The sequence below is a fragment of the Plectropomus leopardus genome, chromosome 21 (assembly GCF_026936395.1).
Source record: "Plectropomus leopardus strain MGB_pleo_1.0 chromosome 21, ASM2693639v1, whole genome shotgun sequence".
Taxonomy (NCBI): Eukaryota; Metazoa; Chordata; class Actinopteri; order Perciformes; family Serranidae; genus Plectropomus; species Plectropomus leopardus.
The window spans coordinates 21158250-21185228 of NC_142196.1; the positions used below are offsets into that span (position 1 = coordinate 21158250).

Here is a 26979-nt window from a genome sequence, read left to right on the forward strand (position 1 = left end):
GGCACCCTTCACAGCGGTATGAGATGCACTGAAGGGGAACTTTGTAGTGACGTGGGCAGCTTCGGTAGCATAAATAGTAAGAACGTTTTTTTTTTTGTGTAGCACGGGTGAGAGGATGGGTCAAACAAACATCAGACTTTCACCCAGGAGCCTGCTGTTTGTGTCCGGTGTAAGATCAATGGCTTGCTTATTTTAATCACAACTTAGTGTGATAATATGTGTATCATGCTACGTAAAAACCATACTTATTTTAAAGCAAGCCATTATATTTCTATCTAAACCAAACCGTGGATTTTTGTTGGCTAAAATTAAGGAAAATTAACCTTAAAAGAAGTTTATCTGAGGTAAGTTTATTTTTGAAACAGACTGTATGTATGTAATGATAAGAACTGCACTGTTCCTGTGAAAACAGAAATGTATTTTGAAAAGACACAATGTATGTGGAAAGCCAAAATTAAAACGTCCAAATCTGACACGGAAGTGTACCTAGAGCATCATATTTGGACGTGGTCCACTGACAAAGTGGCGTTATTTGACGAGTTGGGATAAGAAGTGATGATACACTAGAGAAAACATACTTGTTATATTCCATTTCTGCCAATATATCCCCCTAAATCCTACACACTGGACCTTTTACATGGGGCCCCTGAAACAATTGGTGCGTGTGTGCAGCAGCAGGGTGATTTAGTGAGTACAGTAGGTAGGTCATCCTTTAGCTGGAGGACCCAGGTTGAAGCTGAAGTGGCTTGAATTCAAATCAGCTTTAAGGTAGCTGTTCTGTAGCCGACCCGTATCTCTGATCACTCCCCACCGGGCGGCAGGCGACAAGAGGATTTCCTCAAAAGGATTAATAAAAGAAATGTATTACATTTTCATCATTATGTTGCGCTGAAGTTCCTCACTGTGCCCCATCGTTGACCATGTTGCTTCATCAGATAGATTTCTGCTTTTTGTTGAAGAGGTGTATCTCAAACCGCCATGATCAAAGTGTTTCTCCCTCTCCGAGCATCCCCATTAGGGCTGATTGAATTACACAGATTCCTATCATCAATTGGACTGCTACTCTGTGCTGCTTGTTTTTTATTTGAAGGCTTTAGAGTTTGAGAAGCCCCACTGAGATCAGAGCTGCCTGCAATGTTCTGACACACCTAAACGGTACTTGTAATTACAAGTTGTGGGCTCGAGTGACGCCCCCGGTGGTGGGTGGCGACAGCGCACAGACTGTAGATCATAGGTGGTGACTGACATTTGAATGTGCTGAAGCTGTTTGATGCAGCAATAAATGTGGTGGTGTTCAGCTCACCCACCATTTGTAGCATTTTGACAGAACAATGAATGCAGATCTGAGAGGGAGCTAGTCTTTGTGTGGGGGGAGAAAGGCACATGCCTACATGTTCGCAAATTGCACTTGTGGGAAAGTCAGATTTCGTCAGTTAGTGGGTGTGTGTCAGGCTGAAATTCAGCACCAGTTATTATTGTCTTGACTTTCATGTGCCAGTTGGTGCACAGAAGGTTCGTGAAACAAGAAACCTCATCACAGAGAGCTTATTTACATGGACCTGTCCATAAATGGTCCCTGGACTCTAAAAGTTTCAGATGATATAACTTCCTGAAAAGACAACGTCTTTAAAATTTGGAACTTTTTAAAGGTGCACTAAATATTTTTATGTTTACAGTTGACCTTTCTATTCACTTTTTATTCTGTGCTCCAATAACAGTTGAGCAAGCTCACAACGATCACAATCACATTATTGCGATAACTATAGAAAATTAAAAATATTCTAATGGCGATGCATTCAGTCAAATCAGTCAAATTTATCTTTATCTATTGTTGGTTTGTCTCTTTTTCTGTAAGCGTTACGCTCAAAATATGAGTGTAGGTTGTGGAGAGGGAAACAAAGCAGGAATGAAAAGAAATAGAAAGTATTTAAGAGCTGCAGCATTAAATACACTGTTCTGTCATGCATATTATTAACATGATATCACTATTTCATTTTTTAAAATATCACAGTTATCGTCAGCACCGGTATATTGCAAACATATCACATTATATCATCCACCCGCTTGGAGGCCAATGGAAACTTTCCCGTTTCTTGTTATACTTAGATATTCTATGTGCTGGGCTCGTCTATATTGACAAAAAAATACAAATTAAAGACTGGGGACTTTCATAATCTTCATGAACACATTATGTATGTAATCACATTTTAAGTCACGTAACATCACATTAGTACAGATAAAGTCAGATAAAAAACATCAGCCAGATTTATTTGCTCTTTATTCCAGTGGTTACGTTAAAGGGATTTGGAAAAGGACATATGGGTTGATTGCCGACATATTTTTCAGATGACGTGAGTTGTCTTTAGCCATAAAAGATCACAGCTAACATTCGTTTATATTATCTCTTGTGTGCCTGAAGAAGTAACTTTATACAGCCAAGAGAGATTAACGTTAAGTCAGCACCATGGTCTGTTTTCTGTAATAAATACAAAGAGTATTTAACTGATCCCCAGCAGGGGAAAAGGGGCACATACCCGCAGTGCTGGAGCGATGTTGACTGATAGTCTCTTCATCTTCGGATCAAAAGCCTCAATTTGCGATGTTATATCTTGTTCAGAATAGTTAAAATTGTGAACACACCCTTTCATCACATACTAAAGTGACTGCTGGCGGCCTGAAACTACAAAAACTCTGCACAACAGAGCTTTGGGATTTCGAAAGGGTCAGTTGATTTGATATGTAATGTGAGAGATGTCCTTCGAACCCACAGACAATTATCATTATATTCTGTAGTCCTCCTTGACTAAAGGGAGCTTTAATGTGTCCTTTAGGTAATTATTTTGGTTTGGGGTCTGCGTTTTTACTGATTTGGTTCGGTCTCACCACCCGCCACTTCCAGACGCAGCAGGCAGCTGTTTTCAGCAAAAAAGCCCTCATAAATCCACTGTAAGCCACCTGCCCAGCACCGAACAACAAATATAGTTAGTGCCTTGATGGGTGAAGACCACAATTTAAAGCTAAATGAATCCTAATGTTGTAAAACTGTTTGTTAACACATTTCTCATATCAACTTTATAAGGTCAACATTGCATTAACAGCTCGTTGTGCTGCATGTGGCCGAAATAAATCAATAAATGCAGGTTTAAGAATATTTTGAAGCCACTGGCCCAGTGGAAGTGTTAATAAACAGAAATGCAGTACTTACCAATATCCTGTCCAGGCTCATTTTTAAACAAAATCTCATAATCTGAATACTTTGAAAGATGCATTTATCCCATAAAATATTTCAGAAGGTTGCTTGAACTTTATTATTGTTTTAAAAACATACTGTTTTTATATGATCTTTATATCTTCAGTGAATAATTCCTGTCTGCAAAGATGCCTTTCCCTTAAAGGGGACCTGTAATGCTTTTTCTTCATTTTCTGTAATATATACAATATTATGATGTCGGATGACCATTTTAAATTTGGTCAAAGTTTGAAATAATGAGGTAAATATTTGTAAAAGTAATCTCTATGAGCAAATGTGAATACTCTATTTCTGATGTGTTTTCTACTAAAGCTACAGGATGATGCCAGACCATGCTGGATATTCTGTATCTGGTCATCTGCTCCAGGCACGCTGCTGCGTGTTTACATACACTGCTACATGTAGCTACATGCTAATGGAAATGAAACATTTTATCTTAGTTGCAAATGTTGTTAATTTGTCCCAGATTTCGGATTATATTCCTACTGGCACATGACCAGTGGCAATTTTCTAATAAGAGAAATTGCATTTATACACCATAAATTACAATAATTTCCTAGCTGCAAGTACACTGCTACAAGTAGCTACATGCTAACATCAGGGAAATATGTAATCCTAGTTGTAGATGTTGTTAATTTCTCCCCAATTTCGGGTCATATTCCAGCTCAAACATGTCCAGTGGTTATTAGAAGCTTTCATTGGAGATTTGTCATGGTAGAGAGTGCAGCTATACTGCGTTTTTTCCCCATAGCCACTACTATTATACTATTTCCCAAAACATACTGTTTTTACAAGATCATTGGTTGTTCAATAATTTATTCCAGTCAGCAAAGACTCCACGTGTTGTAGTTTATCTCTGAGAGCTTACATCCTCCTGGTGATGAGCGTGACGTAGTTATACTGTGGAATTTTCTTGTGAAATGCAAACCGCCGTTGGTTATTTGGCAATGGCTACAACCCCCACTTCGATTTTCCCAGAAATGGTATCTCTGTGGGAATCTGGCTTCAGAAAACATTCCTGTTTTCATCGGAACCACATGACGACTGATAACATCAATGAATATCGCTTTCAGTCACAAAAATGTCCGAAGTTAATTGAATAACTTACTATTGCACAGTTCCACTGGGAACATTTAGCCAAAATCTTTAACTTTTATAGACAAATCAAAGCATTTACCAGAAATAGTACTTGCTCCATGTTTTTCATTTAGTTAGTCACCCCACTTGGCCAGTCTGCTCAGTGGTTTGGCCAAGAAGTGTCACTGTTAGTGGGAGGGAAGACAAACTCAAAACAGGTCTTTAAATAGTGATGATAAAGTAAAAAAGAATTTGATTTCCACAACACATTTTTGTGCGCCTCAATATTGACGCTCCACCATCCGTCTTTTCCAGCTAATCCGTTACTCACACTGTTGCGGCCTTCACAGCGGAAGTAACAAACCGACTTTTTGATGAGCTTTATTCCCAGTTTGGCCCACTATTGTCAGCAATATTATCCCTAACACAGACTGATTTTTTTTTATTGCATCCGCTGGATTTATTATGTAGTTGAGTCTCTTCATAATCATGTCATTGATATAAGCGCAGGCACTATTGTTTAGCGCCCAGGGGACAAACTTGCGAGACGTGGCCATGATTCAGTATGAATATAATATATATGTAGAGGCCCACATAATCAGTCATTCAGTGGAAGTCACTGGCTTTCCTGGACTGGTGCTGCCCCCCCTTCGCTTCCCACAGTACACTCTGCTCAGACATAGTGCAGCACAATGAGATACAAATTGAATTCCTCCTCCTGCCTTATCGTTTAGATAAATCACCTGAGTCTCCTCTGTGGCGGAAAAGATGAGAAACAGGAGACAGCACAGGACGGAGCTTTGGGGATTTTTTTCTTTTTCTTGCAGTGACAAAATCCCAGTTTCCATAGCAAAAACATGCAATTCAATTCAATGTGCTTTTTGTATTTGTGCTGGAAACTTGGCGCCCCAATTTTATGCACTCCACCGAAACAGCAAAAAGTGCTCATTTTGCTCTGTTGTATGTTTTTTTGATGCACTGTTTCACTTTCTCATGCCACTGATTTGTCTTGCATCTCCAGGGACTTCCAGTTTGGCCACATGGATGGGAACGACTACATTAACAGCCTCATTATGGGGTGAGTGTCACAAATCCAGCCCAGCTCTCTCTTCTCATGTCACCCTCTTCTTTCTCCACCTCGCATTACCTTCTGTCAGCTACTTATCCAGGTCTGGACTGACTTGTAATACCAGCCTCTGCCATTAAGGATGCTCTCTTGTGGAGAAGTCAATTACACAGACAGACTGTCATTTCTTTTTTAGTGGAAATTTCGACCCCCCGCCATCATGCATGCATGAAAAAGCACACGAGTTTCCCACAAATCTTCTCGCGTGAGGGCAAGAATATAAGAGGAATTTGCGGATAAGGCCATGCATGGATTAAACCTATAGCGCTCATGTGTTTTAATAGCTTGTCAAAGAGCAGCGCTAATGATGCAGAGAGCCTTGCTGCAGCAGCTTTTTGCGCCCAAGCAGACTGCTGGTGTGTCGTGCTCAGAGGCCCCACAACTGACATCCCACACTTTTAATTAGAACCCCGCTAGTGTTACAGGCCAGCGGGGCTGCAGCAGTTGGCGTGTCTGTTTTGTATATACCAGTGTACAGTATCTAATTATGTGTGTCTTTGTATAATGTTGTGAGTGTTAGTGTGAGAATCTGCGCGCGTAATAGGCCGCTGCAGGATGTTATTTTGATTTGAGCACATTATTGTTTGTACAGGGGAGATTATAGCAGACATGGTCTCCTAAGTCCTGCGTAATTAAAAGTGTGTCGGTGAGTACAGTTTTGGAAATATGACGACACTCAAACAACGGGCTCCCGGTGCTCAGCCGAAATTAGACAGGCAATGTTTATATTTAAGGATAAAAGAGGTGATTAGCCGGCCTAATTTTGTATGAGTGGATACAATATGTATCTGCTGGGTTTTACGGGCCTGAATTTGGCCGCTGCAGCGCGGGATTAATTGCCCTCCTTTGAGGAATGAAATCCTGGCCTGTCAATGTCCACTAATTCTCTCCCTTAGGAGAGCCATGGAAATAAATCTGATGGCTTTTTATCCCGCTTTCTGTCATCACAGCGATTACTGTGTTCTGGCAGCGGTCTGTCTGGCGTAAGGCTGCCCCTGCTTTCACCAGAGGCACACAGACACACTCATGAACACACACATACAACGTGAGCACCACTCTGAGCCCGAGGCTGTCTCTGCCTCTGTTTAAACGTAGGATTATGGCTAACCCTGTATATGGAACGAAAGAGATGTGAGGTGACTGAAAAGTGCGTGACGAAGAGAAGGCTTGTCATCACAATGACTGACGAGAAATGTTGTTACCACACATTTCATTTGTATACTATTACTTTTATTGAACCTCTAATACATTTATAACATGAGTGCCAGCAGAAAGTCTCAGCTCGCGCACAAGTAAAGTTCTTTTCCATTAACTTTCATGATTGCAAAGTTTTTCAGTTTTTAATGTTTTTATCGACAAATACCAGTCTTTTTATTGATCGATTTTCAACAAGGTTTTATGTCCCCATGCATCCAAAATGTATGTTTCCTGGCCACACTGCGATAATCGTTATCACAGTTTACAGTGAGGGTTTTTAATTAGTCCTCTCGCAATAATTAAAGCTCAAGAAATGCCTCCGGTAACAGAAAGTGAAAAGAAAATGAACCAATGAACTGCAGATAATGAGCCCACTGAGTCCCACTACAAAAAACAACCAAAAAAAAGTCTGAAAATGTGTGAACTTCAGATTGTTTGGAATGCAAATGGTATAATTTGAAATGCAGTTTGCACCTGGATTTTATTCAATTTTAACATATGTATTCGTATTTTTTAAAGGATTGTTCCAATGTTTCGTTTTCTTGCTAAAAGATTGATGCCACTCGCGTCTTTGCGTTAAATGTGGCGCTAAAAGGCACGCAGTTAGCATACATCAGTTTAAAGTAGCACATCCATCAGGGCATTATTTCACCATTTAACTCTTAAAGCCACAAACTGTTGTTTATTTTTAAATATAAAAATCTACTTCTTATATGTTAATTAAGCAGATACAACAAGTTATTTATTGATCTTGAGAGGTGCTAGTAGGTGTAATTTTAAGTTTGGACAGAACTTGGCAAGCTGTTTCCCTCTTCTGTGAGCCTGTATGCTAACACAGGCTAATGCTGTAACGCCATAGTCAACGCACAGATTTGTTTCCCAAAATGAAAAGCTATTCTTTACACATACAAAAAAAATCCATATGAAGGGGATTTTCTGCCTCATATTTAAAGGGACAGTTCACCCCAAATTCAAAAATACATATTTTCCTTCCTCTTCATGTAATGGAACTAGATTGCACTCAACATTTGGTGCTTAAAGCACCAAAAACTTAAATTTGAAAAACTCAACATCAATGTCTCTAAAATTACGACCCGCTTACTCAAGATAATCCACAGGCCTTGTTATGACAAAATTGAAAGTAGCAACTATTTTCTTTCGACCAAACTTCAACCGCTTAGCTGAAGAGGACGCCATCAGTGTTTACATCTCGCACTGCCACGCTTCCTTCTGCACGGTGATTCGATTGGCGGGTGGAGTTTTGTGGAAAGAAAATAGTTCCTACATCAAACTGTTCACAACAAGGTCTGTGGATTATCTCGAGTAACTGGGTCATGATTTGCGCAAAGAGACATTGATGTTATGTTTTTTAAATGTATTTTTTTGGCGCTTTCAGCACCACAAGCCGAGTGCCATCGAGTTCCATTATATTGGGGAAAAAAGGCAGACATCTCTACAGCCGATATGTCCAACACTCTGCAGCTAAACCAAAACAATCTAGACTGATAAACAGCACTACATATAAGAGGAAAAATATGTATTTTTGATTTTGGGGGTGAACTGTCTCTTTAAGTATTAGCCAAAAGTTTTCCTCATATGGATTCGGTTTTGTTTATTTGTAAAAATTAGCTCATCATTTTGGAAAATTGGCTTATTTGCTCTCCTGCAGTACCACACTTACCACTCTTGTGTCTGTGCGATTGATAAATAGCAGTACAGGTAAGAGGAAAAATGTGTATTTTTGATTTTGGGGCATGCTGGCATCAGTTTTCAGTGTTTACTCAGACGCCAAACTGCTCCTTTTATAATCCAAATAAACATGGATAAAATTCCTCCTGCATTAAAACAACAATTAGCTCTAATTACACAGTATGGCAGCTGTTTTTGGCAGTGGAAACGGAAATGTCTTAAATGTGTTTTTTCTGCCAGCTGTAATTCTATGGAGTACAGTATATGACCATCAATTATGGGCGGCAAACCCCCAGTAGTCTCCACTCACAGAGGTGAATAGGCTAATCCATATTTATTTTAAATCGGTGCCATCTGTTGGAGTAGGCTGGATGTCAGATGGACTACACATTCAAAATGTGTGTGTTTGTGTGTGTGTGTGTGTGTGTGTGTGTGTTCGTGTGATTGCAAATCTCAGCTGGAGAGACTAGTGAGGCGTTGATGACTCTACCGTGCGGGTGTGTGTGTGTGTGTTTGCACTCCCGATCTCAGCTGGGTGGTGGATTGGGACAGTGATGGATACGTGTGCGTGTGTGTGCAATTTGTTGCTGGATTGAGTAACACTGCAGGGATGTGAGGTGGCAGTGCTGTGATGGACTGTTCGTGTGCTGGCGTGTGTGTCTAAGCACCAGGATACCTTATCTAAGCCAGACTTTGGTGTTGCGCGAGACTTGTGAAAGAGGGATTGCTTGTTTATATGACCTTGTTCGTTATCTCGCAGAGTTTGGTAATTCCTCTGCTGATTTGTCGAAATAAGTGGGCCGTGGAGTGTGCAGCATCTGTGTCTCTGTTTCTGTGTTTTCTGCAGAAATTGTGGCAACATCACTCGACTACTGGGCTTCTTTGTATATGTTTTGTATAAGTCTCAGTGTGAATGCAGAGCTGCTCTCCTCTGGACTCCCTATGATTCACTTGTCAGCCGTAATTTGTGAAGTTCTCTTTAACTGCGACCGGCACAGACCCATAAAGCCCCTGAGTTGCACACTGTCGGCGAATTCAGAAAAGGATTGCATGGCTTTTGTGGCTAAACCTGCACAAATAAGACAAAAAGAGACCGTGTAATTCTCAAAGCACCTGGAAAGCGTAACCTGCACATCTAACTGCTGCCAAGTGAATTTGTGCTCCTGTGCTACTTGCACATATTTAAATGAGTTAATGTGAATACATTTGGTGCCAAATTGGACCCTTTTTTTGTGCAAATGACCCTCACTGCAAAAACACTCAAACTCACAAAGATCAGCGCTAATAGTGAAGCACAGCGACAGTAAAATTATAGCATCGCAGGCTGAGATATTAAATCCCCAAAACAGTTTCTCTCTTTCATGTTCCAGTTCCTTGCCTGTAGTTTTGGGGAATGCCTCTGCACCTCGTCGGTCAGGACCTGTAGCTCGTAATTGGAAAATTTCAGTTTTCTTTCTGCCATTATTCTGGCAAACGGCACTCTGCTGCAAAACTAAATGAGCATGTATGCCCTGTAATATCATTAGTAAGTCTGCACAATCAACCCAAGTATTATCTAAATGACTACTGGCCAAGTGCAATATCCAAATCATAAGAGCTGCCGTTTTTTCGTGATAAATGTAAAAGTGTCATAACACACTGTTATATATGAAGCATTATGGTGCTGCAGAGAAGCCCCACCCTGCAAATCATATTCCAGACGTAAAAGAACGTGCTTGTTTAGTAGAGACCCCAGCGGAAATCATCTCATCATCATTTTTATATTTTATTCAGTTCAAATGAAGTGCAAAAATTAACGTGGCCACTCAAACTGCAACTCATACTGCAAATGCATTATCTGTCAGAATAATTGCAATTTCAATTTACGCAATTTGAGGGTTAATGGAAACCCACCTTACTTCATTTATCCATCTTATATTTTTGGGCGAGCCCTCATTTTAAAGGGAGACCAAATGATCACAAAAAAGTGAACGTATATTAATTCATAGAAAGCATAAAATAGTCAGAAAAATCAGCAAAGGTCGACATCAGGGAGAGGCAGCCTCCGTCAGAGAGACCGGACCGTCAGAGGAGGAAGGTATTAATGGTCGGACACACAGTGGGCCCAGGTGTGGCCTTTCAGCTCCGGCAACACAACAGCAACAGAGCAGCCGAATGCATGGGAGGAGGGCTGTCACATTGTCAAGATGAGTCAAGCTCTTTTGCGTGAAAATCCACATGTCAGATTTCACCAATCTTTCAGTCTGCCCCTGAGCCTAATGCCATGCTTTTATTTCATACTTGCACTTTCCTGTTGGCAAAATACAAATGAGCATAACTCACTCAAAAAGCCGTATTTCTACATAAAACCTGCCTCTGCATAGAACCACATTCTTGAATAAGAACATAAACCTTAAATTTGTGTAAAAATGATCTCGAAAAGGTCTCAAAAAGAATGAAATGTAAGTATCTGATGCCTGTAGACACCCTGCCACTCTAAAATAGACCAGGCTGCTTTGCCTTTTTCCTCAGAAAAAAGAATCCTCTCTTTGAATTAATGCCCATGGGAAAAGTTAGGTTGCTCCAAGTACAAAGGGTTTGTTTATCTCACTGTTGTATTCTGTGTTGCAATTTGTTCTTAAAGAAACCACAATTTGTTCCCATCTAATGATGCTCTTTGATAATGGCAGTCCACGGTGCCGAGGTTAAGAAGATTAAATGCTACGTTTCCTGTTTTTCCTCAGCGAGGTGACGGTGCCCTCCGTTATCATCCTCAACACATCCAACGAGCAGTACTTCCTGCCCAGTGAGCCGATCGAGACCATGGAGCAGCTGGTCCAATTCATCAACGGCGTTCTGAACGGTTCTGCACAGGTCCAAATCTCCTCCTCCTCCTCCTCCCTCCTCTTCCTCTCCTGCATCCTGTTTAAGCATTCAGCTCAGCGGAGCCCTTTCCCCTCCCTTCCCCTCGTGTTGTATTATTGTAATCACACCAGTAGTCTTCATTAATCAACCACGTTGCTTTGCATTTTAAGTCCTCCCTGGAAAATATTTTCACCAGATGAGGTATTTCCGCAATCTCCTTTTGCATGTTTAGATTTCACATTGCTGTCCTGAATGAATGGATTATCCACAATAATTCTTCTCCGAGTCAAACACAGAGATTACTACATGACTCTGCATTGTATTTTACACACTAATCTTGACAAAGAAATGTCATCGCTCTCCCTGCGAGTCACCAGATGTATGAAACCATAAGCCAAACAGCCAGAGGTCCTGTCCTTTCTGTTTCCAAGAAAGGTCTGGGCTATTTTTTGCTAAGCAAAACAAACCACCTCCCACCAAATAAACAGAAGCAGAAACCTCCATGTTTCTGCTCCGTGTTTCTGCTCCGTGTTTCTGCTCCATGTTTCTGCTGTCCAGTCGCAGCAGAAGATTGGACAGTTTCAGCGACGTCACGTCATCCTGGTAAAATCTGCCCTGACGTGACTCCAGGCTGGTTCGTGCTTCAGGAGGAAATACACAGAATATTGTTTTAAAAGAATCCAATTGAATTTGAAATTAAGCAGATGGTGCAAAAAAGTAGCAATAGTTACAGTTAGATTTCAAGGTTTAGTCATTCTTTTTTTTTTTCTTTTCTATGAGGGTGGGGATGTGAAGAGCTGAAGTTTTTTCCATGCATAACTAAAACTTGAATGTTTTTTCATAGGAAGCATGCACATTAACCTCCTCACTAGGAAAAAAGCAATGGAGTTTTTTTCTTCACATTTTTTTTATTTCTGTTGGCCTGAAATAACATGCACACAAGGACAAATGTAGTTTCGTTTTTCAAACCTTGTTTAAAAAAATGACTATTAAATCTACCATCTGCCTCCCTTCTACCTTCAAAAAGTACGATTTTTTTAAAGAGCCTATAGTTTTTTCAATATAGGCCTTCACCAAACAGTTGAAATGGTCCTTCGTGGTATTCATAAAACAAAAAGAAACAAAGAAAATTACAAACCATGTACTGTTATAATGCTTATCCTATGTAATTATACCAACATAAATTAATTGTTACCATGGAATTTGTAATATTACCAGTACTAATACTATTTCCCTGTATTTAATTCAAATATTTACCATCACAGTATTTTGAAATTATCTCTGAAACTATAGCATGCCAAAAAAATATGCTTTTGAAAATGGAACCACAGAGAGACTTATTTATTTCTAACTTGTAGGCGGAAAACTTAAAGGGCATATTTAAAAATACCACTACATAAAGAGGATTTTTTTTTTGCATAACATACCTAATCTGAGTGGTAGAGATTGTTCATTAAGGTTCAGTTAAGTTCAACACAGTTTCATGGAGATATAGTGGCACAAACTGAGCTCTACCAAAAGGTTTAGTGGGGTTGAAAGGGTTAAGGTACTCAGACAGCGTGTTTAGCATCGCATGAAGCATGAATCAGCCAGAGGATTCATGGACAGAGTTGGCAGGCTGTGCTATCTTGAGAAGGTTTTTAAGGAATTGCTACATTTTCTAAAGTATCTCCCCACTCACTAAATAAGCTCCAACTCCATCCTTTAAAAATGTTTGTAAAAACTTTCTCAAACTGCTTATGCAGTCCTCACACAGCATAAATCTGTGCAACAGCTGCTTCCACACAAATCATCGCATGCTCACATCCAGCTCGCTCACAGAAGTCCTGCTCAGTCAGAGCTCACTAATTGGCCGTCCTGATGAATTAGCGTCGGGACAGATCACTCATTGGCTGGCCAGGTGCTGCTGCCAACAAATGAGCTCAGACGGAGTAGAACTGCTGGACAGTGAACAAACTAGAGTCGGGGACATCTGATCATTTGTGCAGAGAGGCGGTTAATTAAACAATATTTTAAATGTCTGGGAGGTGCTGGATACCTGAGACCGTGTGCGTACTGCAGGAGTAGTTTGAGAAGTTTTTACAGACATAGTGATACTTTTGTAATTTAGAGATTTCCCCCAAGTAATTGCATCAAATTGTGTAATTGCATAAAATTAAAATGAACTAGTAGCTCCTCTGTCTCTATTAAATCATCTGTCTCCCTGCAGGCATATGGAGGTGACGGCTTCATCCAGAGGATCAAACGTGTCGCCTTTGATGCCAGATCCACCATTATGGTAAGTTGGCTGCAGAACAGTTAACATATAGTTCTTGAAAAAGGTCCTAAGAAAAGTCTACGTCAGCTTCACGACGTGTTTTGAAACCGCAGAATTGCGAGCACCTGTGTTCTTATAATGATGAATTCCCTCGCCCTTGTAATTTGACAGCGTGTGCCACTTGATCCTTATTACCATAAGTAAATGCCCCGCCAATTCAAATAAAAGGGCATGAGACTGCAGAGTTGTGAGCACACACAGAAAGTGATGTGCAAATTTTGAAGAATAAAAAAATTAGAGGCTGGAGCACCGGACTCCAAACGTAAAAAAGAATTTCATGGTTCTAAAGTCGAGGTACTTCTGCAGGAAGTCAATGACAAACAATATATTTAGTAGCATTATTAGTGGATATAAAATAACACAAATAAATGACCACTGAAAGGGGCTTTCTCACGTCATTTTCTGCGTAGTTCTTTATGGTCCTGAAAAATGTGTTTATCATCTTGCAGAAACAGTAAACATGCCATTGTGCAAGTAAAACTAGGGGACAGAGAAAGGCCTATACCATAATATACTCGGGCATATAATTAACATGATCAATAATTTATCATGGGATGGCGGGTTCCAAGGAAACATGATTGATGTGAATTGAAGTGTTGGTATAGCATTCATTAACTATAAATAACTATAGAATTGAAGAAAACACAATAAGCTGTTATTTGTTCCACAAACACGTCCGCACTCAAATGTGTAGTTTCTGTTCTCACCTCAGAACAAATCCCAAATAAGAAAGCAATTACAATTTTTTTTGATCCTGAAAATCTTTGAAGGTTTGTGAATTTGAGGGAAAAAAAAGTCAAGGCCTTTAACTTGTTTTAAAATAGACATAAATCAACATGGGTCAGTGAGAGTGCTTGAAGTTATAAATGTCGTGCTTGAATAGATATTGAAGTTCTTTTGATATTTTATCCATGACGTATCGTTAGTATATTGAACACATGTCTGCATATGTGTCTCCTGTAGTCGTGTCATTGTTTCACACACTATGTCCTTTTGTGGGAATTTGACCTGGAAAGTCCTTGACAAGTCCCTGGATTTGATGTTTAAGATGCTGAAAGACACTTTAAGACTCCATAGACTCTTGAAAAAACTGTCTTGGGTTATAATTTTCCATTGGTTCATGTGTATGACCAGCCCTTTTCACTTCACATGCAATCATTTATATATTCATATAAAAGTATTAATCAGTGCAGCTTTAAGGCTTATTTTATACTAAGCAAATATTATTAGTAAACCTCTACAGTTATTATTATGACTCTCTCAACACCTTGGACTTGCTGATGCGTTTCACACATTGCCCCATCCTGACTGCCAATGTAGAGCTAATACTGAATACTGCATATGCAATGTGCACTAAGTTCAGTAGCACTGTAAAACAAATGCCCGAGTGCCCTGCTCTTCCCCTGTGGGAGAAAAACAACATTCAGAGGACAAGACGGGGGAGTGCAACTGAGAATATGCAATGCAGTCAGTAAACACAGTCCGGGGGAAGAGAAACAGGCAACAGAGCAGGAGGAGGTGGAGTGATGAGGAGCAGACAGGGTCAGGAGGCTGAACTCGCTTCTCCTCCCACTTTTACTCTAAGTAGTTGGTTCTTTCAGTGGAACTGGTGTTTATTTTACCACGGGTGTGATAGGAATGCAAATACAGCTGCGTTGTAATGCTCCGGTTGTACTGTAACCACGGGTGAAGCTCAAAAACATCCTCGCAGGGATGTAGACAACTCTTCAAGGAAAATTATAGATTTTACTCAGGGAAACGTTGAAATTGAAGGTATGGAAGTTAACCTTGAGGTATGAAGAAAGGCTTGTAGAAACATTTTTACTGAAGGTTTAACATTTTAGCTGCCAGGTCTGGTTTGAAAGTTTAAATCAGTGGAAGAATAAGACTTACTAAAACTAAAAACAAGGCTTTGTAAGAGCTAAGTGTGCAGGATTTTATTTGTTTCTTACCTGTAACCAGTGATGGAGAAAGTATTCAGATTCTTTACTGAAGTAAAAGCACTAATACCACCCTGTGAAAATACTCTGTTACAAGTAAAAGTCCTACATTTAAAATGAAACTTAAGTAAAAGTGATTAAGAATCAGGAAAATGTATTTTAAGTATGAAATGTAAAAGTACCCAGTGCCGAGTTCTTCAAAAAAGACCACTCCCAATTTATTAAAAAAATAGAAAAATACCCTAAACTTCAAAATTATATAAAAGAGAAAAACAATCATTAGATTACTTTCTATAAAAGAAAATAACACCCTAAAACTCAAAATTATAATAAGAAAAAGAAAAATCTAAATTATTAAAAAATAGAAGAAACCCCCAAACAAAAAACACACATATATCAAAAAAGACGAAGAAAAAACATTAAAATTAAAAACAAAATTGAAGGGGCGCCTTGTGGCTCAGTGGATAGAGCGGTGTCCCATATACAGAGGTTGTATCATTGCCGCAGCGGCCGCAGGTTCGAGTCCGGCTTCGGCCCTTTGCTGCATGTCGCCCCCTCTCTCTCTCCCCATTTCATGCTCAAACTGTCCTTTCCATTAAAGGCAATGAAAGCCCAAAAAATAATCTTAAAAAAATAAAAATAAATAAAATTGAAAATAACCCCCCCCAACAACTACTCAACATTATTAAACATTTGAAAAAAAATAAGAAAAAGACTTGAATGTTTATGAAAAGGTGTTAGGACATCATATTTTATAAACCCTTCTTATGTTTTCAAGTAAAGAATATCATGAAAATTAAAAAATCTAAAAAAAAAAAGAAGAGTAAAATAATAAAGTAGCATGAAAATAAAATATGTACAAGTACAAGTACAGTACTTGAGTAAATGTACTCAGTTATATTCCCCCGCGTCCTCTATCAGAGAGGGAATGCTATTCTCCTCTCTAAATTTAGCGAGCTGGATGCATCAGCACGGCTGGTGTCGCGGATCGGCAGCAGCCATCACCTTCCCCTGGAGAGTCTGTCTAAATGCACACCTGACAGCAGCGTGAGGTATCAGGCCCGGTGACTCAGAGCCAGCTGTGTTAGCATAGCATACCCATCGCTAACTCATCGAGCATCACACAGCACCAGCAATTACCGTCTCCTACTGCGGCGATGACTGCAGGGAACGTGAATATTTCTCTTGTTCTCAGCTCAGTGGCTGACACAAGTTGTGACCAAGTGCTCCCTTCTAGGTACATTGTCTCTGAAGTTTCCTGCTGTATTAAGCCTGAGTGGCTCATTTGTAACTGAGATTATTTTAAGAGGTTGTTCTTCAGTGACTCGGGCAATGTTGTGCCCGCAGGGATCGTGTTTCTCACGTACGGCGTCGCAGAAATGTTCAATTTTAAATTCAGTTCATTGAAATGGATGTCAATTAGAGGTGAATTAGGAGTAATTCAAAACCCAAGTGAACATGAGTGTATCAGTTTCTGACGTTGTATTACGTTAAATTTGTGAAGAAAACCTTTTTTTCTTGTATGCCTCCACCGTAAACGGAGAATCAAAAAACGGAGAAAATTCTTGATAAATTGAAGTCATAGGGGTTCACGTTTAACAATAATAATCTATTAATTAATCTGTTTATAAACTCTCACATGTAGTTTAATAAGTCTATGCTCGATACATCCCAAACAGAAAGCCCTGACAACAGGAAACTGTAAGCTCTCTTCAAAGCCAGACTCCATTGAAAAAAACAGTAATTTTACCTCACTGAACACAGGAGCTGCTGCTTTACTGCTGCCTCCATCAGTTTGTTTGTTTGTGTTTTTGTGCGTCTTTGGTGTTTTTAAGGGTCAATTTGGATTCCCCAAAGTCACAAAATGACACAAACTAACTAGCGGATGGAGGCGGTGGGAGATGAGCAGCTCTCGTGTTAAGTGAGGTTAAATTACTGTTTTTGTCAATGGAGTTTGGTGCTAACGAGAGCATGAACAAATTCCGCTTTCAGTTTAGCTCCCCATCAGAAATAGCTGGGAAGTACTTCCTCATACGACTGGACAAATGAGACTTTAGTTATACTGCACGAGTTTAGTGAGAATTTGTAAACAGATTTTTGATAAAGTTTTCCAGTTTTTAAACATAGACCACTATGACTTCAATTTATCAAGAATTTTCTCCATTTTTGGATTCTTCATTTACCGTGGAGGCATGCGAGAATGACAGTGTGGTCTTGACAAATTAAGTGTGAGTAACTGATATGAAAATGATCATTTTAATAGTAATATTATGTGTCGCTTTTATAGGTACTCAAAGACGCATTATATGAAACGCAAAAAGAAAAACAAATACAGATGCAAAATAGAGAAAACAAAATACATGAACAGAACAGATACAAATACAAGAACAGAATTCAAAAGCATTTTGGGAATAAAATCTTCCTTTATTCATACTTGCATTTAACAAAAAAAAGCACTTTTCGGAGCCTTTACAAGGCACCAAATGATGTTGAATCTACAGTCTCATGCATTAAATAAAGAGAAACCAACAAACAGGTATTGAAAAGCTGAGTGAACTGAAGCATTGAGAACAAAAAAGTAATTCACTTTGTAAACGTGTTACAGTACGTGTGTACATGCAGCCTTTACACACACATGTAGCTACTGTGTGTGTTTGAGTTTGCGTGGGTGTAGTCTCGGGAGGTGAGCCTATTAGAGTCGAGGAAGACAGAAAAATAACAGAATATCCACAGACAGACTTATAAAGGTGGACCTCTGCTGGTGTTTGAAGTGTGAGATTTCTTTTTTTTTTCAGTTCAAACTAAACAATCTGAAAGTACAAGAAACTCAAAGGAATTATAGATAAAAGGCTAAAACTCTCCAATATGGTCACCATCGGTGTAAAACAAAACAAAAGCAAACAAGACAGCACATTACAAGACACCAACAACACAAACAGTATAACATAATACAGACATCCTGAAATTACATGACGGAAATTTAATTAATACTAAAATATTAAAGCCTGCCCGAGCTTCTGCAGATGATTTGTGACCTGCCTTCTAAACACATCCGAGAGACTTAATGGCCTAATGCAAATGAATAAATAAATGAATAAAAAACACAGTATCTCCACTGAAAACATTAAACGCCTGTCTGCAATATTTCACCAAAAATATTTTTGGATCTCTAAATAGGATTTTAAAATCACTCTACGTAATAGCTAATGGGAGGCTCTTTACTTTTATAAACATGGGAAGTTGAGAGAGATGTAACACTTTTATTTAACAGCCAGACGCTCATTTCACATTGTGCTGTACTACAACGAAGAAGCACTGAGAGAAATGAAAGAAAAAGATTAATTGTTAGTGTGTTTGTTGTTTTATGTGTGAATTTGAGAAATAAGGTCAAGGCTGGATTAACCCATTTTGGGGCAAAAATGAGCTTGTTGGCCGTGTATAACCCTTTATGTATATACTTGTGCATGTATCCTTTTTACCTTTGAATTCCTGTCATGAACACATGGCAGCATTATCATATTTTATCCAGAGCCAGTTCTGGTTTGCTGGAATCAACACCCTCCTCCAGTTTGTGGTTTCCATGTTAGCCAGTTTCTGTTCAAGGCTGCGGATGGAGGGTTGTCTGGATTTGTTGTTTTTTAGTGACGCATTTGTCTCCTTCACGTCACCTGCAGTTGATACAGAAGCACCGCCAGCACTTACTGCACAAAGTTAACTGAGTGTTTTTAACGGTGGTCAAAGCAATCTTATTTTTCATGCCCATGTTAGCTGTTTGGGCTGTTCACACATGGCTCGCAATATGCAGTGATAGTTTCCGCATCCGGTCTATTTTTTACGCAGGCCAATCTGGCAACAAAACACACTCATAATCCATCATGAATAATATAATAGACTGTTTATAAAGATGGACGACGTGCCCCTCTTACTCCCACTGTGAAGCTAAAATATCCTGGATATTGGCGCTGCCATCTTGCATGATGTAATTCGGAGCCAGAGTTTACGCAGTAGTGATATCCTTAGTGGAGGTGTTCCTGCCAAAACACCCATCTGACCAATTGCGAGCAGCCTCATTAAATGCAAGTGCACAGATCGGCACACACAGCTGTCAGTTATGGCAGAAAATCCCTTTTGTAGAATTGAATAACTCAGTGAAACTGAACTTCTCATAAAAACAATCACTTGAACAAATATCAAGGTGATGAGAAGTACCTTCAGTGTCAGAAACCATCTTTGGGAAAAATTTATTTGGGGTATATTTTGAGTTTTTAGTTTGGCCCATGTCCAATTCACTAATATGGACAGGCGGGCTTTATGACCTATACTGCGGACAGACACCAGGGGGCGATCCAGATTGAAAAACCACACTTTTGTCTATCTTTATATACAATCTATGGATGATATAAAGCATATATTAGATATGATATAAAATATCTGATTTTGATCATCGACACCTTAATTTTGGCACGATACACATGGATCACGTGTTCCACACAGCTGACACCAGTCGGCCCTTTTTGGCCTGTTGGCAGTTTTTCGGGTGATTCAGTATGTTGCATCAGTGTCAGAGATAGCAGAGAGACATCAGTGTGATTGACAGTTCAGCACGAGAAGAGATGGAAGTGAGGAAGCAAAAACTGCTTAAGTTAAGACGGCGTGAGATTGAAACTCTGTTATAATTGGATACGATTTTTTCTCTAGCCATCGAGCTCTTTAGCAGAAACTGTTGTTGACGTTTGTGTTATTCTTCGCTCTTCAGTTGTGTTGTTAATGTGCTAACTGGCTATGTAGCATCTGCAGTCTATCCTGATGTTCTTCACTTTTTGAATGATGAATACAGACCAGCTCCACCTGCTGGTACGGAGAGTTATTACATATCATGAACCCAAACATATGGTCATGCATAGAATTGGTCTGGTGCCTGCTGGGTAGTTACCTGCTTTGTGTGGCTGATAATCAGAACTTGAATAATAAAAGAAAGAAAAAGGCTTAGACAGAGATTTAGGGTGATGCTAATGTTTGAAGATGAAAATGCTTTTAAACTGTTTGTGTATATTTACATCAGAACACAGTGGCTTCAAGAAAAGTGCGTTCGTTTAGAGCAAACAAGGGCGAATTTGTCCTGCAAATTGTGAAAGAAAATACAGCTATTGTTCTCTCTTCTGTCCTCTTGCTGTCCTCATTTATTCCATTATTTCTGTATTTCCCTCAACCCATGCGCCTCTCTTTACTTTTGTCTCCATGCTTTCTCTCATGCTTTCCCTTTCTATGTCTTCCTTTCATCTTTTATTGTCTCCTCTCCTCCCTCAGTCAGTGTTTCGCAGCTCTCCGCTGTTGGGCTGCTTCCTCTTCGGCCTACCGCTGGGCGTAATTAGCCTGATGTGCTACGGCATCTGCACAGCTGAGTCCGATGACGGTTCGGATGACATAGATGCGCTCAAGAGGGAGGGCCTGACTGACGAAGAGGAGGAAGAGGAGGAGGAGGAGAGGCAACGCGCCGCTGAGCTGGAGGGCCCCGAAGAGGGCGAGAACGAGGAAGACGATGCCGGGGAGAAGGATCCCGAGGAGAAGAAAACTGATTAACACAGGGGCACCCGCCGGATAGAGGATGATAGGCCTAGTCAAATGGAGTGACATGAAACTCAAAGACATATCAGTGTATTACGATTCTGCTTCTTTGTCTTTCATATCACTTCCCCTCGAAAGCCCCTCTAGCACAGACTGTTCTCCCATCTTTGAGTCCTGTGTTTAAGGTCAGCTGCTCAGTGAAGCAATCGTTAAAAACTAACGGCCTTTTTAACCCTTTGAAACCTGGATCAACATCACTTTTCTTGTGCTGCGTTTCGACGCCTTTCATAATTATTAAAACCCGAGCAAATTGATTTGAAATCTGTCAAAAACACAAAAACTCTTTTTTTTTTCTTTTGATGGTCTTTGTGACTGTGCAGTGTACTTCGGAGGACAGTTTGGTCCACAGATTTTGAAGCAAAGTGAGCGCTCTTGACTTTTCATGCTACTCTTTGGCACAGAGAGCGAAGGAGGAGAGACTTTGCACCGTAAGTCTGAGATAGCATTATTAACATTATTTTCTCTCTTCTGCTTTAAAACTAACAGCTCACAACAACTTATTACGACAGTCTCTGGCTTTTGTTTCATATCTAGTGTTGGCAAAATTGTTGTTGCATATTTCTAATCCGCCATACGCGCAGTTAGCTTGTTTACTGTATGACGTGATTGCCATTGTTACTCTGAGTGTCTGGCAGAGCTCCATTCAAACTTTAATTTTCTTTTCTTTTTATTTGGAAAAAAAAGCATATTGAACAGCTGACTGACATAATCCTGAGTCGGGTACAGCTCGAATAATTCTAATTATATATTTCAAATAGTGGTACAGAATTATTATGTCTCTCTGAGGTATTTTTTCTGGTCTTGTCTTTCTGTTGTTGTTGCTAATTTTCAGGTATTTTTCTTGTACTTTTTTGTGAATTTCTTGCATTTCTTTTAGGTCAATATTTCTTGAGTTGCTTATTTAAAATTCAAAAATTATTTTAAAAAGCTAGGGGAAAATGTCCCAAAAATTATATTTTGAATCGTCCAAATTAAATATTTAAAAATTATGTTTTTGTTTTTTTTTAAAACACATTTCTTGATAATTTCTTCCTCAATTTCTCTTTGCCCTCTACCCATGTTTTTGAAAGAAATCAAGCCAATTTGCTCAGGTTTACAGCCTACAAGTTACTGATGGAGCGTAAACTAATAATATTCACGAGGAGAAAGAACAGCTGTGAACCAAACAAACCACTTATTTATTCAGATTCGACCAAACAGTGGTTTATTCCTGTGATGTTACCTTTTCTCTCGTTGTTTTGTAACCACTTAAACGCTCTGATTATCTTCTTTTTTTTTGTTGTTTCCCGCTCTCCGCTATTTTTTCTGTTCATGATATCTTAGAGTAGTAGAAACAGATAAACTTTGCCTTCAAACTGAATACTACATGAACACATACACACATTTTGTTCACCTTTACCCCAACCCAAAGTGTGGGCTTATCATAGATTGTGATGCGCAGAAAGCAAAGGAAGTGCCCAAGAAGGAAAATCTGCCATAAATGAATTGTGCTTTTTCTATTGTATGTTATTGACTGAAAATATTCCTTCCTCTCGCAGTCGAGCATTTTTACTTATTTCCCATAATGCCAACCTGTTGATGAAAAAAAGCTGGAGTAATAATTGGTATCAGTGTGTCTGATATTGGAAATATGGCCAACATGACCAACCTGCAAAAAATTCCTAGAATAGATGAGGTGTCCCTGTACAGCAGACACCCATAACATGCATCAGTAGTTCCTGCAGCTTTTAACAACTCAAATTCCTCAGATAGACTGGCTCTGTCTGTTTCCATATTTCAATCTGCCCTCCATCACTGGTTGCTATATTGAATCCAGCAGGCAGGTTGGAGTTTAAATCCCCATGCACTGAGACGTACACTGAGCGTACAAAACATTAAGCCAGTCTTCCTACTGCTTAGTTTTGCTTCTTTTTTTCTGTCATAGCCTACTACTGTTAGTTTTCTCAAAGTGGAGAAATTCATCTCTATCCTATTTTCATATCCTCGTGACTAAAGTGTATATAATAGCTGGAGTCAAGTCGAGGCTATGGCTTCCTCTTACATTCAAGTGGCCAGCCTATTTCATGAAAAGAGCAAGTGTTCCTAAAATCTGCTACACCCACTGTGATGCTGTTTTTATGAAAAGTGCACAGTTGAGTGCACCTTGTTGCATCAGGTGATGGGGCGTGTTAAAACACCTGAAAACATGTTTCATTATCTCCAGAATTGAATATTTGTGGCTAAAGAAGGAAAAAAATAAACCTGTAGTCAATAACTCAGGGTTTAATTGTTGAGATTTGATTTACAGTAGCGTTTCCGCGGCAAGAAAAGCACATTTTTCAACAACTGTTGTTGGATTCTTACTCATGATTGTTGCATGGAAACACCTGAAATCCCTCTTTTTTTCCAATAAAAACCCTACCCACTTAAAAGAGGATGAGCCGGCCTGTTCTCATTCACAAGGCGTCAAATAAGGCAGCTTGGTCAGTGGCCGTCACTGGCTGATGCACAAAGCGCCCTTTGGCATCTTTATGAGGCGAACTGGGCTTTCACCAAAGTCCAGTATAAGCCTATCCGTGGCAAAGACACACAAAAGTGAGAAAGTCAGTGTAAAGACAGGACTTTCAACCAAGAGACAAGTGTCTGTGTCCCACGTGAAACCAAAAGTCAACAAGCTTTTTTCTATGTAACGTCGAACCGTCACGTGACATAAGTGTCACCAGTGTTCCTGCAGATCCTTAAAAAGACTTAAAAGGCATTACATTAATAAAAAAATAGGACTTTAACTGGTAATAAATGTCTTCATTATCAACTTATTGTCTGACTTTGCAATGGAAAATATCAAAAATATTTGTAACTTTTAAAAAAATGCATATTTTACCAAATACCTCCTGCTTTAATCTTTCCAAAAAGCCATGTTTTGTTACAAAAAATACAATACCTAATACCTACAATACCTGCCTAATACAATAAATTCTCCCTAACCCTAACTAATTGATGTCAGTTCATGTTTTTTATTCTTCAGTTTTTGTCATTATAAAATGGATCTTAAGTTTAAGTCTGTATGACATTAAAAAGTTCTTAAAATGCCTTAAATCCCACTTGCCTTAAGCTGTAGGAACTCTGTGTCACATATGTCATGTGACATACTCATTAACTTACTTTAAATTACCTAACAAACATATTTTTCGAAACCAAATCTTGATTTTTGTGGCCTTAATTTCAGGTAGTTTTGGTGACAAAACCTACGTTTCCTTTGAACATGGAAGTTTATTTTGAAAAGAAGCAATTCATGTAGCAAAAACTGACATGTTGTCCCTGAGCGTCCAAAACTGACGCTAGAGGGGAACCCAGAGCATCATAGTCTGAGGCGCAGAGCTGCTGACTGAGCTGCTATATTTGATGAGTTGGAGTGAGAATTTGCAGGAAGAGCAGACAAAAACCTAAATACTGCATAAAAATCTCTTGTGTTAAGTTAATGGGATTGGTGATAACCATGTAAATCATGTTCGATCCCTTCGCTCAAAAGTTTGACATTTTGGGGGAATTTGCTGTTTCACTTTCTTGCCAAGAGTTAGATGAAACCGTTGACATCACTCTTGTCTGAAGGGAAAATGTGAAGCAAGTGCCACCAGCTGGTTAGCTTAGCTTAGCATTAAGACTGGAAACAGTCAAGTGATAATAACATCCACCTAGCACCACCTCTAAAGCTCGAAGGGATAGGAGTCTTTTGTTTAATTTTTTTTATAACTTACTGGTAACCTGGAAACTCCACATTGAAGACTTTGTACACTACATACCCAATATTTGTACATTCAGCATACTTTTGTGTAAATAACAGTGGTTGCGGATCTTTTTGGGCCATGTTATGTCCAAAGAGCCTCTTTGGTGGTTAGTCACGTACCCGTGGTAACCTATGCCAACCTCAGCGCCACCGGCTGTATAAAAATATATTACACCAAGCAAAGTGAAATCTTAAATTTCTTAAATTGAAATGTTTTTTATGTTACAAATAAGTCTCGTCCATTTTGAACATAATTCAATTAAATGACAATTAACATGTTCATTCTTGAACTTTAGAGGCGCTGATTTGTATTTTTTTTCTCCTTTGACAGAGCAAGGCTAGCAGTTTCCCATCACTTCTAGTCTTTATGCTAAGCTAAGCTAATTGGCGGCTGGCTCTACTTCTTATTTACCATACTGACATTAGAGTCGGATCAATTTTCTCATATTAAGCTGCGTTCATATGGAATCAGGCAGACGGAAAACACCTTTATGACGGCACAGTAGAAACAAACAGTCCAACATAATGGCAGGACAGTAAAATGAAACTTGCATTATGATGTGTTGCAATGCTGATGCAGTATTGTTAACAAAGAATGCGCTAAAATAAATAACACATAATTATTTTTTGTTTATTATTTGACATACTTTTTCTAATAATGCCAAGTTATTATCTAGATCGCCTGTGTTTTCTCCTTGTGCGAAGGAGCAACGTTACATCTCATCCATCCCGTCAGTGCAACAAAAAATTTACATTTTTAACATTTTCAACTTTCTTGTACAACATTTTTAATTTTAAACAATAATGTCATCTAATCTCAGTGTTATTGGTATTCTCTGACGGCTCTCACCTAAATTTACTGTCCAGCTGTCTTCAACTTCTGTGTCCCGGATTCCATTTGAAGGCTTAAGAGAGTAAATGAGCGCACACAGAAAATGTCAGACTGGGAAACAGCATTATTACTAGCTCTGCATTTGTTTTACATTATTCATCTGGGACATTCATGCATTATATTTAACATACAGAGCTGCGAAGGCAAAGAAAGCTTCTATAACAGACTTTCTCCCAAGGGACCTTCAACACATGGTGATGAATGAGCATTAGGCTCATCTTTGACCTTGGGAAAAAGAGTCGTATGATAAAGTAATCTCAACTCCATGTCCTCATCTGAACTTTTAAATTAACTCAATGACAGCTGAGCAAACTACAAAGTGGACTTTGAATTGAGATAATATCCTCAGATAAAAATGAATGTTTTGAGCTGTTACTGGTATTATTGTGTCAAGGTGACCCCTAAATCCCTCATTTTGCAACCCATTTTTAAAAAGTGTAGCTGAGTAATGAGATCACTTCAAGAGTCGTGTCATCGTGCTTTTGTAGCTCAGTAAATCTTGATCGACTTAGGCACCTGAACCTAAGCACACCTGTTGTTTTGAACATACAGAGGTTATCTGTATTATTACTGTGAAACTGCACTAAAGGAACCATGCCCTCGCCTTGCCTTCTGGTCTTTGTAGTTGCCTACCATTCTCTGCCAAACTTCCTCTTTGGGTTTGAATTGAGATTGTCACACTTTATTACAAGTTTGAAAGATTAAAATAAAGATTGTCCTCTTTTTTTCTTGTTGACTATCTTTTTTATGCCTCCATGCTGGCGATGGCCAGAGACACTGTTTTGGATTGTCTGTCCGTCCATTTCTACGTCCCTTTCATGTGAACACGATATTTCAAGAATCCCTCAAAGGAATTTCCTCAAATGTGGCACCAACGTTTACTTGGACTTCAGGATGAACTGATTAGATTTTGGTGGTCATAGGTCAAAGGTCAAGGTCAGTGTGACCTTGTCTGCGTCATTCTTGTGAACACTATATCTTAAGAACACCTTGAGGGAATGTGTTCAAATTTGGCACAAACGTTTGTGTGAACTGATTAGATTTTGGTGGTCAAAGGTCAATGCCATGGTGACCTTGCATTTGTCTCATTCCTATGAACAAAATATATGGGGAACACATTGAGGGATTTTTTTTTCAAATTTGGGACAAACGTTTGTCGACTCAAGATTAGATCAAATTAGATTTTGGTGGTCAAAAGTCAAGGTCATGGTGACCTTGTATTGTTCTCTTTGGGTGATATCTGAAGAACACCTTGAGGT

The 26979-nt window shown here is 39.2% G+C and overlaps 1 protein-coding gene across 1 annotated transcript in view; it reads left to right on the forward strand.

Moving 5' to 3' along the window:
- Positions 1 to 26443, forward strand: part of tmx3b (thioredoxin related transmembrane protein 3b) — a 48915-nt gene extending 22472 nt beyond the window's left edge. The window contains exons 13-16 of the mRNA XM_042510784.2: positions 5349 to 5405; positions 11063 to 11192; positions 13393 to 13461; positions 20748 to 26443. Of these exons, the coding sequence (XP_042366718.1) occupies positions 5349 to 5405; positions 11063 to 11192; positions 13393 to 13461; positions 20748 to 21020 (529 nt within the window). The 3' untranslated portion in view covers positions 21021 to 26443. The remainder of the gene's footprint in view (positions 1 to 5348; positions 5406 to 11062; positions 11193 to 13392; positions 13462 to 20747) is intronic.
- The last annotated feature ends 536 nt before the right edge of the window (positions 26444 to 26979 follow it).